Raw genomic sequence first — 11,810 nt, 5'->3', positions numbered from 1 at the left:
TTGGTTGCTAGATTCGAATTCAGCTAAAAAAACTAGCCTAGAAACATGTAAAACTCGAAAAAGTGAACCAAGGTCAGCAAAGGTCAATGACCTTACCTGACCTTCTGGTGATCTTGACACCCACCCTAATGCATGGGAGCAACATAATATCCCATGTTTGAAAGCTTTAAACCAAGAAAAGACTGCAAACACGCGGCTAATGCGAGCCGACATACGCTGAATCGCGATTCCGGCCAAACATGGTTTCGAAAGAAGGTCACAGGTCAAAGATCATTAAGGTCAGGGAATTGAAATTTTCAGGTTAGCTGTAAAAGTAGTTATCGCGAGGGTACTGAAAGTTTCGTTGCGATCGGCCGTTTTTTACGCGAATTACTCGCGAAAAACCAAGGGTTCCGTTCGAAGATTCAGGCCCTGTCGCGCTAGAATGGCATATCGGCCCACTGTGCGTCGGGCGGGGCGGGGCGGGGCGGGCACCCTCGGCCGGCTGACGCCACCGCCGTCGCACCCGACGCACCGACGCTCGAGCGACCGGAGCGCGTCGCCGTGGCCGACGGCGCTATTCTGGTGTCCGGAGAGCCGGTCAGTGACAAGTGAGCCCCGGACGCGACAGCAGCTCGCAGAGAGGATCGCCACAGCTCGTCCGGTCACCGAGCCGGCAGAAACAGAGGCCAGAGGAGTGCAGTGTCGAGCCACTGCAGAGAGGTGGGTCTCCAACAATACCGAACACGGTCCTGGTTTTATTTTAGAGCTAGGCTATGTTTCAGACAAAAAATATGAGCCTGTGGTTGGTACGAGATCCAGTGTTGAAGCGCTGACTGATATAGGAGGTCGGGTATAAGAAGGATATGCGGTTGAACTGTAGAGAGCGGGGCCACTGCAGCTCCAGTATTGACCGGGTCGACCCCCTCGACTGGCCTCCAACCGGCGCAAACACACAGAGGCTGATAAAACGATCATGTTACGGCTGAACTATGGGCACAGTCACTAGCTAAAGAACACAAAAAGCATGTCACTTATGCCTTCTTAGGTAAGAAGGCTCCATAATAACATTTCGGTCACTGATTCATATTTGTTTTGCATGATGCAAGCATAACCATTTAAGACCCTATAATTCGTATCATGAGGCATGTGTTAATGAATAATGTAGCACACGGGTTGCCGCCATGCCGTAATGACACGCTTAAGAAACCATATGCCAGAAAAAAAACCATCAAACTGATTCCATTTCATTTTCATGTGGGAATAGTGCGAAGCTGCGACTATTGCTGGCTGCAGCTGATCCACGATACATTTGCACACTTTTTATTTCCCTTTAATAACATGGCATTAGGAGTTTGTCATATTTTTTTGCGTAACGTTACGTAGGCTAATAGGTATAATTGGAGGCTTATGATGTTACAAAAACGACGCGCACATTCTTTTGCACTTCCGGGCTCCGATCCGGACCGTGATGCAGCGACTCGTGTAAATCGATCCCCTCTCGTTCGATAACACTGTGGAGCACGTGCGAAACACTGCACCATGGCACTGACTCACACCAAGTGGGCCAGGGGGTAATCCGATGTGAACTATAGGCAGACGAGTGCGGAGATTACGAGTTGCCTGTCAGGAGCCAGGCTGAAGAAAGACACCATTGTTGGCTTGTTGAAAAAATCAAAAATGGTCTAGATGGGTTTGTATTTGATTACGGAGCGAGCGAAGCGAGCGGAGTCTCATACTGAATTAAGGGAAAATCCTGAGTATGAGCGGCCGGCCGGCCGGCCGTGGGGACGCTCTTCAAAAGCTAATATCTTAGGAACGGGACATCCGATTGACAAGCGGTCTTCTTTACTGAATGTCACTTGGACGTAAAAGTTCTGTGGTGTGATGGCCACCATGCGTTCTTGCCAACCACCGCACGTGGCGCGTGGTAAAGTTGGACATTTTTTAAGAACCCCCAAAATTGCAACCTCAATAACGGCACAACGGTTGGGGCGATTGAATTGAAACTTGGTACACAGTTAGGTCTCCATCAGATAATTCATCTGCATGTGTTAAGGTTGGGGTGCTACAGCACGTGCGCACGTGCAGGGGGCGCTCCCAGATCTCGAGAACGGCTGGGCCGATTGCGCTCAAATTTGGTACACGGTTGGGGACCAGTTAGTAGGGTGCCGTGCAAAAGTCAGTTTGGACCCCGCTTGCACGTGCGCACGTGCAGTGTGCCGCTTCCAGATCTCGAGAACGGCTAGGCCGATTGCGCTGAAATTTGGCACATCGCTAAAGACCGGTTAGTAGGGTGCAGTGCACAAGTTAGTTGGAGGTACCCCCTCGCAATTTCCCACGTGCAAGGCCCATCCTCTCGCTCGCTCCGTTGGTCGCCCAAAAGGCGTTTTACTGGTCCAATACCTGTTCAATACATTTTATGATATTTTCTAACTATACGTGACACAAAATTGTGAGCTTAGCAAAACCGCACATAATGCCTCTTATGATGCTTTCTTACGAAACATATACAGGCATATTACAAAATTGCTGCGCAAGCTAGTGCTTATATGCAATGCACTGAACACAAAGTCGACACATATGACTCTCGAGAGTCCAGTTGCACGCTGAGCTTATCAAAGCTGCTGTTCCATGCAAAATGTCTGCCAATGTCCGTCCCCTACAGTGTCAACAAACAGGACAGGGGCAGACTTCGGCTTCCACACGTGAGCCTGTAGAGATAACTTGTCTGCAGACTGCAACCGGGAAATCCCGCAAGTCTTTACCGTAAAGTTGCACCCGCGAGAGAAGCGGACGGAGAATGAGTTGTGAATTGAGGTCCGTGGCATGCAGTGCGGGCACAAAAAAAAAACGTTAATAGCGGGGACTCATTTCCAAAATAGAAAATGTTATTTCAGTCTGAAAACTGATTCCTGGATATCAGCATGATACATATTACATCGTTGTTTCATAGACACTAGACAGCATTTATTTAATTGCAATATGTGTTGAGAGTTGTTCCCGAAAACGAGATGAATTTTATACTGCTGTGTTAACCATACTGAACAGAACTTTATTTAGCACAAAAGTAGGTAATAAATGTTAATCTGCGATTGCAGAATGAAAACTAGAAATACTCGTAAATATAGGTAAAGGTTCAAATGCCTACTCGGGTCACATTGTGTCCGCTACACCGAGAACCTCTAGGCTGTTCAAATCAAATCCTAAAGCATCTTGGTTTGAGTGTAGATCGTATCCTTCCCAAAGTGTTCCGTTCCGACCCCAACATTTTCGCGTTTGCGCCTTCTCCATGCGGCCAGCCACCCATGAAATCCCGATACCTGAATATAGACTGACCCGCATGGCATTGGTGGTCGGCGGAACAGCCTATATATCAGGCAGGCAGGCTGGCCGACTGGCTGGCCAGCCAATCGTGCTGCGGGCGCCGCGCCGATGAAAACTCGATCGGATAATGGTAAATATGTCAAAATTGGACACTTCAATATGATACTTATAACCCAACGCGGGATATCTACGCATGCTCGATAGGACAGCGGGAGCGGCGACCGCGGAGGACGGCGCACCGTCCACTGGTTTTGTTTTGACTGGCACTGGCGCGGGCCACGGCGCCCGACGCTGTCTCTTGGACGCCGGGGCAGCGCCAAGAATGTCGCGGATACGCCAGCAACTGTCACGGCAGTCGGCAGAAAACCCAGAGTTGGTGCGACCACAGCACTCTGAAGAAATGGGACCCGGCGCGAACTGCTCACTGCTGCCCAAATCGTCCAGAAGTAAAAACGCGAACGGCGCGAAACTGGATGAAAAACACACGTGACAGTCGGGTCAGTCGCCCATCCCTAAAAAAAGCTCAGCTGAATATGTTGGTGCTGGCTCCAGTCATCTACGATCTACGACCATTTAAATCCCATTAAAAACGGGTCTTCAGAATAACTGATGCAGTGGTCTGTCAGACCATGCTAAATGACATGCAAATGACATGCAGGTTGCCTTAGTTTCTAACCACAAATGAACACAAATATATCACACTCATGCTCCCAAGTCGTTGCTGTGAGACTCCGACCCGGCCCTCGTTTACACCCAAAGTCGGCACTTCAACCGAAATCGCATAAAGTTTACAGCAGTACAGATGCAATGCACTAGATTTTAAGCATCGAATGCGAAATCGTAGATATCCTTATATAGATCTGTAGCTATGGTGAAATACATAAATCTAAGCCTTTATTTTAGGTACCGTCTTCTAAGTAACAGTCTTCTTGTATAGGCCAGAAACTCGATACAGTATGTTACTGTATAACTGTAAATGTTGTGGGCATATTCAAGATTATGAGTTATCCCAGGGATATGAATAAAAGCGTTTATGTCAAACTCTCTGTCATATCTTCACATTGGCAGATCCAGGGCCTTTTGGGTTATATGGCTCCCTCGCAGCGTCCTAAATTGACGAAATTCGGTCATTTACCTGGCATAGAAAGAGGTATGAACAGGTTAAAGCTAGAACAAGTTTGTTACAATTTAACAGCAGCACACGGAAACGAATTCCTAGTTTTTAAAAGAGCAATTTTTCAAGAGTATGCCTCCACCCCGTCAAAACCACCTTTCTAGATGTGTAATAAGTGCCAGTGCATTTTCTGATAACATGACCAATAGGCTTATCAATTTAAAAGCGTTTGAGTGCTTAGTTCTTTTAAACACTCCTTTATGGAAATTGCTCCTTATGGAAATTCAACTTACACCAAATGAAAATCATACATTGGATATGGCTGAGGCCTATTGAACACTGGATGGCTGATTTTTACACCTACTGAAAAGGTAGGTATCTGATCCAGTCCAAACCCAACGTCGTGGTGAGCGGTGACTCATCAAACCGTCATTGAAGGGGATGGAAAGCTGTCCCGCCCGCAGTCACAGAAGTTAGATGAGAGTGGTAATTCCCCCCCCCCCCTACTGCCACAGATATTCGATGAAAATACTGTCCCGCTCATTCCAAGGGCTATAACAGACGTTACGTGGGAGTGATTGCCCATCCAGCCCGACTCGCCCGCTGAACTGGGAGATAGTGCCCCACCGCTGCCACAGATGGGAATGGGTGCCCGCCTCGCCCCGCCCACCCGCTGCCACTAGGTTTAGCTAGGAGAGGGTGCCCCACCCGCTGCCACAGACATTGGCTGGGAGCGGGTGACCCGCCGCGCCGCCCGCTGCCACAGGGTTAGCTGGGAGAGGGTGCCCCACCCGCTGCTACAGATGGGACTGGGTGCCCGCCTGCTCCCACAGACATTGGCTGGGAGCGGGTGACCCGCCGCGCCCCTCGCCAGCCTTGCCCTTGCCGCTGGCGATCAATGAGAGTCAGCTGGTGAGTCTGCGCAGCTCTGCCGAGCAGCACATACAGCTGGCTGTCCCAGCTCGCCGCCTGTCTGGCACGGCAGGGGCGGCGCCAGGCCATGGGCGACGGGGGGCCGATCTGAGCTCAGATGGTGAGTCACTGGCACCTCAGTGACTCATTTGAGTAATATTTTACTAAAAGTTAGCATGGTAGAGAGAATATAGACGAAGAGAATGTCATTGAAGCCGAATTAACAACTCGGATTTAAACGCTCCAACTAGTTCGACAAACCTTGGCACAAACCACCAAGCATTAGGCACAAAATGTTTGTATGTCACAAGAACAGCATGCCTCTCTTACGTCAATGCACTCGTGAATGACGATACGGGTGCCAAAATCAACACTCGCGGGGAAGGTATTCCTCCGATCAGGTCAAGGGGCACGAATCAGCGCGTGTTTGCTTTGGAAAGGTGAGATGGCTGCTGGTCCCGTGATACGGTCGATTTGAGGACCTTCGGCCGGGTGACGACAAATGTCGATGAAAAACGAGCCACCTGCTCAGCAGCCAATATAAACAAACTCCGAGCGTCACCAATCAGCGGCCGATCTGAGACCGAATCGGACCATGATTGATGCAGATATGAAAGTGGCCTTATCAGATGATAGCGCCCCATTCATCATTGATTTCTTCTTAGAAGAATCTTTTTAAATGAAAACGTTGCCAGCAGGTTTTTGTAGCCGCGGTTTTTGCTGAAAACATATCGGTCGGCTCGCTGGGGAAGCCAGCAGTAGCTCCAGCCCGATCAATGGGTGGCGCCAGTCCCGCGATCCGACAAACAGGGCCCGCAGACCGACAAACAGGCGACACACGCGGACCAAGCGCACGTCTGGTCCCCGTTCGCACCTCGACTCTGTCCTTTGGCATGGTGCAGACGGCTGGCTACCGCGCGACTCCACCGGCGGGATGGCACCGTTCTCCGGGCCTGGCGCAGTGCCCACACTCGCAGCCACACCTCCGACAGCGCGTCAGTCCCGACCCGACACCGACAGACACGCCATCTGAGCGAACCGGTCGGCCGACAGCCCTCACCGGCTGCCGACGCGAACAAATGACTGTTTCGTCAGCCACCGAGGACGAAAACAGCCATAGGGCTAGTGAAGAACGAACCGGACGATGCTAGACGCCAGGTGCCGTACTTGACCTGACTTGCAGCGGTAGGGAGGCATAGCTAGTAAAATAGCGCCTCAAACCGAAACATTTGTGCTGCAGAGAAGAGAGAGAGAGAGAGAGAGAGAGAGAGAGAGAGAGAGAGAGAGAGAGAGAGAGAGAGAGAGAGAGAGGGAGAGAGAGAGAGAGAGAGAGAGAGAGAGAGAGAGAGAGAGAGAGAGAGGAGAGAGATAGATAGATAGATAGAGAGAGAGAGAGAGACCCGAATAAGACATGGTGTTTCATTTCTGTTACACTTGATTTCCATGGTTGTCTAAGAGATAACAAACGCAACACATCCCTTCTCCAGTTCAATATTTGCATTGAACGAGTTATGATATCCCAAGCGCTTTACAGTTCACACCACTATCTAAAAGTAACCAATCAGCCACCTATTGGATTAGGGGGTCTGCAACCCTTAACATACTGTCTCTATCCCATGAGTATATCAATAAATGAAGCTGACGTGGCGTTCCCTCGTATGCCGCAGGAGCCTCCATGGGTCGGCGGAAGGCGGCGGACAGCGCCGATCACCTGTCCGACATGGTGCGCCGCAAGAACGCCGTCAACGAGGAGCTGACGCTGGCGGCCATGTCGGAGAACGTCTGGGCCTCCGTCGAGTCCGGCAAGGAGAGGCGCCGCCGACTGGCCTGCGAGCGCGAGTACGGAGTCGGTCGACCGGGAGCCCAGCCGGCGGCGGCTGCTGCTGCAGCGCCGCCTACACCAGGCCCAGCCCCGGCACCGGCACCGGTGGCAGCTAAGCCAGCCCTGCAGAAGAAGCAGGCGGCCCCGACAAAGACCACACCTCCGGCAGAGGTAAAGCCGGCAGAAAAGAAAGGAAAGGCTGCTAAAGAAGCTCCGAAGTCCAAAACGGACAAGTCCCCAAGTGAGAAACAAGAGCCTGCAGCAAGTGTCCAAAATTCTGCAGCCCCTGCAGAAAAGCAGGGACCGGAGACTGTTGCAGTTGCGACTGTTAAGCCCGTTGAGGAGGCCGTGAAGAAGGACAAGGAAGAAACACAGCAGACAAAGAAGCCAGTAGAAGTGTCCACGCCCCCGAACAAGCCTGTCGACACTGCCATTGCTAAGCAGAACGACGAACCAAAAGAGGCTGTCCAAGACAACAAGAAGTCACAGCGCGGCAAGAAGAAGGGCGGACGTACCAGTGAGAGCGACGATAAGCCAGCCGCCGAATCAGGAACTCCTACCAGCACACAGGAGGCGCCTCTCGCCAGCAATCTGTACCAGATGGTGTCCGACGAGCCCTCTCCCGCACCCAGCGCACCGCTCTCCACCCTTCCCACAGCACCCACTGCCGCACCGTCTGCACCCATTCCAACGACGCTTTCCTACGCTGAAAAGGCTAAGCATCCGCCGGCGAGCCCACCCCATGAGGAGCCTCCCCCTCCGCCGCCCCGCGAGGAGAGTCCCGAGCCCTTATACGACCCGGTGCCCCGGGCGCACACTCCACCACCGGCGCCGGCGCTGGCCCCGTGCTCCCCGGTCACCGAGGACTGGATGCCCGTGGAGACACGCAAGGAGAAGAGACGCCGTCGGCGCAGCGAGCGCGCCAGCGAGTCTGAGCGCAAGAGCGAGTCCGAGAGGAAGAGCGAGTCGGCCGCCGAGCCTGACGCGTTTGACCTGCTACTGTCCGGCGGAGAGGGACTACACGATGGACTTCAGGAGATCCTGGATGAGGAGGAAGTGCCGCCTCCTCCTCCGCCACAGCCGGCTGCTGCCCCTCAGACGACGGTTGACGCATTCGACCTGCTGCTGTCGGCTGCGGATGACTTGGGTGATGGATTTCAAGAAGCGTTCGGAGATGAAGAGGAAGAACCGCCACAGATAAGCAAGCCAGCTGTGAAGCATGCTGACAAGCAAAATAAGGGCAAGCAAAAGCAGGATGAGGTTAAAACTGAAAAAGAAACAAAGGCTGTTGCCCCGGTTCTTGACGCGTTTGACTTGATGCTGGGTGGTGACGAAGGGCTAAAAGAAGGCTTCGAACAAGCTCTTGAAGATGACGCTGAAGAGCCTGCAAAGGTTCCTGCCGCTGTTGAACCGAAAAGTCAACAAAAGTCCAAGGGAAAGTCCGCCAAAGGTAACAAGAGAGAACATAAAACATCCCAATCTGACAAAAAGTCAGCTCCAGTCGTTGATGTTAAACATGAAGAGAAGCCTCAAGCAAAGTCTGGTGAAGAGGAGTGCCCAGCTACGGTCCCGGAAGCTGATGTCAAAGAGCAACAGCCTCAGGATGTGAATAATGCACAACGCAAGAACAAAAAGCAACGGAGTAGACAAAACAGCGAAAAGACGAAAGGGCGCACGCCGAGGCAGAGTGAGAGTGAACCAGCTGCTCCAGTGGTTTCGCATTTTGAGGCGGCTGAAGACTTGTGGTTTGACAAGACCGCACATGATGCAGCAGAGACCAAGTTTTACGAGGACGCGGCGACCTCGTCAACGCCAGAAATGGTGCCAGAAAAGCTAACTCCCCAATCACCGCTTTCCGTGTCAGAGCCTGAGAAGACCTCGGAAAAGGGTAAAAAGCCCCGTAGCCGAAAGAACAGCGAAAAGACGAAACAGGGTCGAACACCACGAGAGAGTACCTGCAGTGAGAGCGATCCGCCTGCTCAGGCAACCGACACCGCCACCTGGTTCGACAAGGCTGTGTATGATGCGGCCGAGACAAGATTCTACGAGGGTATATGCGCGGGAGGTGGTCAAACAGAAAACCAGCAGGGGGTACTAAAAAAAACTTCGGTGACGCCAGCTCCCCAACCTCTTAGTCCCAGCAGCCCACAACGTATCGTAGAAGATGCCCGTAGCTCTTTGTCGCAAAGTAGCGTAGCAGTAGCCAGTTCCGCGACTTCGCCCAGCACCATCTCCCCACCGGCGACGACATCGGCCGTCACCAGTTCTTCTTCCTCACACCCACCTCCGCCGCACCAGGCCAGCCCAGTGAAGTCCTCTCCTTCCGTTGCCGCTCCCGAGCCGGATGCTCCTTCGCTCGATTTCTGTAGCCCTCCCATGTCTCTCAGCTCACAACCGGAACAGTACTTCGAGGACGTAGTGCTGGCCACCAGAAAAGGCTCGGCTACGATGGCTGAGCTTCCTGGCTTCACGGCAGCGCCACTAAGCGAGCGTCTCGCTCCCGGCGAACAGCTCGACAGTCTACGTACTGAGCCAGAGCTGGAGCCCGAGGAACCCAGCGAGTCACACAAGGCCGGGAAGAAACGCCAGAGACGCCGAAGGCGGAGAAGCGATCGCACTAGTGAGTCGGACAGGAAGAGCGAGTCAGAGCCTGCACCAGCCGTGCGGCCGGAGGCTGTGGCAGAGGCGGTTGGTCCAGGTTCGACGCCTGAGAAGGCAGAAGAAAACAAAGAAGTGCCTCCTGTAAAGACGACACCCATAAACGCTGCACAGAACGGAGCTGAATCCAAAAATCAGCAGAAGTCTAACAAGCCTAAACACCAAAGACGAAAAAAGACCAAGTCGACCAGCAGTAATGGAGACACGTCCGAAAACGGTGTTCAGCCAAATAAGGTGACGTCACCGTCCACAGTTGGCAGCAACCACGCTCAGGCGATAACAACGAACGCATCCATTCCAGAAACAACAGCAGCCACTTCTCCCGGTAAGCCGTCGGTAAAGGACAGCTCGTCTAGCTCGCCGGCAGGCTCAGAGAGCCAGCCTAGCTCTCCCGAGCACGTCATCACCAGCTCTCCGGAGCATGAGGGACCCCGGTTTGTGCCCGATGACACGGGCCGCCAGTATGCCTCCCTTCAGCAGCAAGACGCGGACACGATGCTGCCCGCGCGGCCCGTCTTTCTGGCACATGCCTGCTTCGTCTGTAAGCGTCTCCACGGCAAACAGTGCCGGCTGAAGTCATGCGGAAGCTGTCGGCTGGTGGCCTACTGCTCAGCCACGCACCAGCGCGCTCACTGGCCTCTCCACCGGGCCCTCTGCAAGGTCATCACCAAACAGATGAAGAAACTGGGCACGGACCATCTCTACCGCGAGGCGCTCAACGTCAGCAGTCACGAGAAGTGGAAACAGATCCGATTCAAGCACATGACCGTCTGTGAAGAGATGCTGGGCAGACCCATGGAGGCGTATGAAAAGGAGATGTTCCTGTACCCAAGAGCCTGCGAGACGTGTCACGAGACGACGCCAGAAAAGCTTCACACCTGCCACAGTTGTCACTCGGTCAGCTATTGCTGTGAGGAGCATCTGCGGAAGAATCACTCCAAGTTCTGCAAGGACCTGCGTCTCCTGGTTGACATCCACACGTACCAGAACCAATACGGCGTTTGCGACCCTCTCCTGCCGGACAAGATGCTCACGACGTACGAGCCGCTGTCCGGCAACATCCGCGAGTTCCTCGTGGTCAACATGCTCGGACCCGTCAAGGCGTACGGCATGGGCAACATCGAGCTGGCGGTGCTCTCGGAGCAGGCGTCGTACCCGCTGTCGCTGCTGTACGCCCTGCAGAACATCCCCGTCACGGAGGAGTCGCACATCAGCCAGCTGACCGAGCTCACCGTGCACGTGGTGGGCGCAGAGTTCAGCGCAGAGTGCGACAACGTCACCAAGTGGGACGTCTTCCTGCTGAACGTGCTGCCGCGCCTGCGACGGCTGCACGTCGTCTTCGTCGGCCCCGAGCTGGACATCGCCGGCAGCCGGCCGGGAGTCACCGAGGAAGACTTCACCTGCGAGTCCTGCCGCAAGGCCGGCAAGCGATTCACGTGCGAGTTCCAGCCGAGCACGTACTACCACACCTACTGCCGCAGTCCGCAGTTCCGGCCGCCACAGGCCATCTGCGCCTTCAACGCCGGCCTCTACCGCACCACGGGCCACGAGCGACGCGATACGTGGCGCGAGACCATCCCGTACCTGGTGCGTAACGGCGTGCCGCTCGTGCTCACCGCCTACACGCTACTCGAGTGTCCGCAGGACGTGGCACGCATTCAGGATGAGCAGAAGGTGGACGTCCTGCTGCCGCCCATGAAGAACCCCTTCCGCAGCACTCGGCCGGCGCAGAACTTCCTCAACGAGCATGAGAGCCCGCTCATCTACAAGAACCAGTACGTCGCGTGTCTGAGTGCCGCGCGGTCGCGCAAGTAGCCGGCGATCGGAGGGATGGGGGCCGCGCGGGAGGATGGGGCTGGGGAGATGTGACCTGGTGCGGCGGCTGGAGGACCCCGTAAGCTGTGAAATCCGTGTTCAGACAATTGTAGTCAATACACGGCTGGAGAATCACCACCGGACTATGCATCTGACGTGGTACAGTAATGCAGAACCGTCCAT

The 11,810-nt window shown here is 53.9% G+C and overlaps 1 protein-coding gene across 1 annotated transcript; it reads left to right on the top strand.

The window, feature by feature from the left end:
- The first annotated feature begins 463 nt into the window (after nt 1-463).
- Nucleotides 464-11,762, top strand: LOC122393922 (protein piccolo-like). Its single transcript, XM_043390400.1, has 2 exons — nt 464-702; nt 7,000-11,762. The coding sequence occupies exon 2, from the start codon at nt 7,008-7,010 to the stop codon at nt 11,625-11,627; it is 4,620 nt and encodes a 1,539-aa protein (XP_043246335.1). The 5' UTR covers nt 464-702; nt 7,000-7,007; the 3' UTR covers nt 11,628-11,762.
- Nucleotides 11,763-11,810: the final 48 nt, after the last annotated feature.

This window comes from Amphibalanus amphitrite, unplaced genomic scaffold, assembly GCF_019059575.1.
Source record: "Amphibalanus amphitrite isolate SeventyFive unplaced genomic scaffold, NRLGWU_Aamphi_draft 000562F_arrow, whole genome shotgun sequence".
NCBI classification, from domain to species: domain Eukaryota; kingdom Metazoa; phylum Arthropoda; class Thecostraca; order Balanomorpha; family Balanidae; genus Amphibalanus; species Amphibalanus amphitrite.
Note: the sequence above shows the minus strand (reverse complement) of the source record. Positions and strands in the feature narration are given on the sequence as shown.

Bases quoted from the DNA above. Each gene is read 5' to 3' on its own strand.
- LOC122393922 (XM_043390400.1), top strand. From the start codon at position 7,008: ATGGGTCGGCGGAAGGCGGCGGACAGCGCCGATCACCTGTCCGACATG.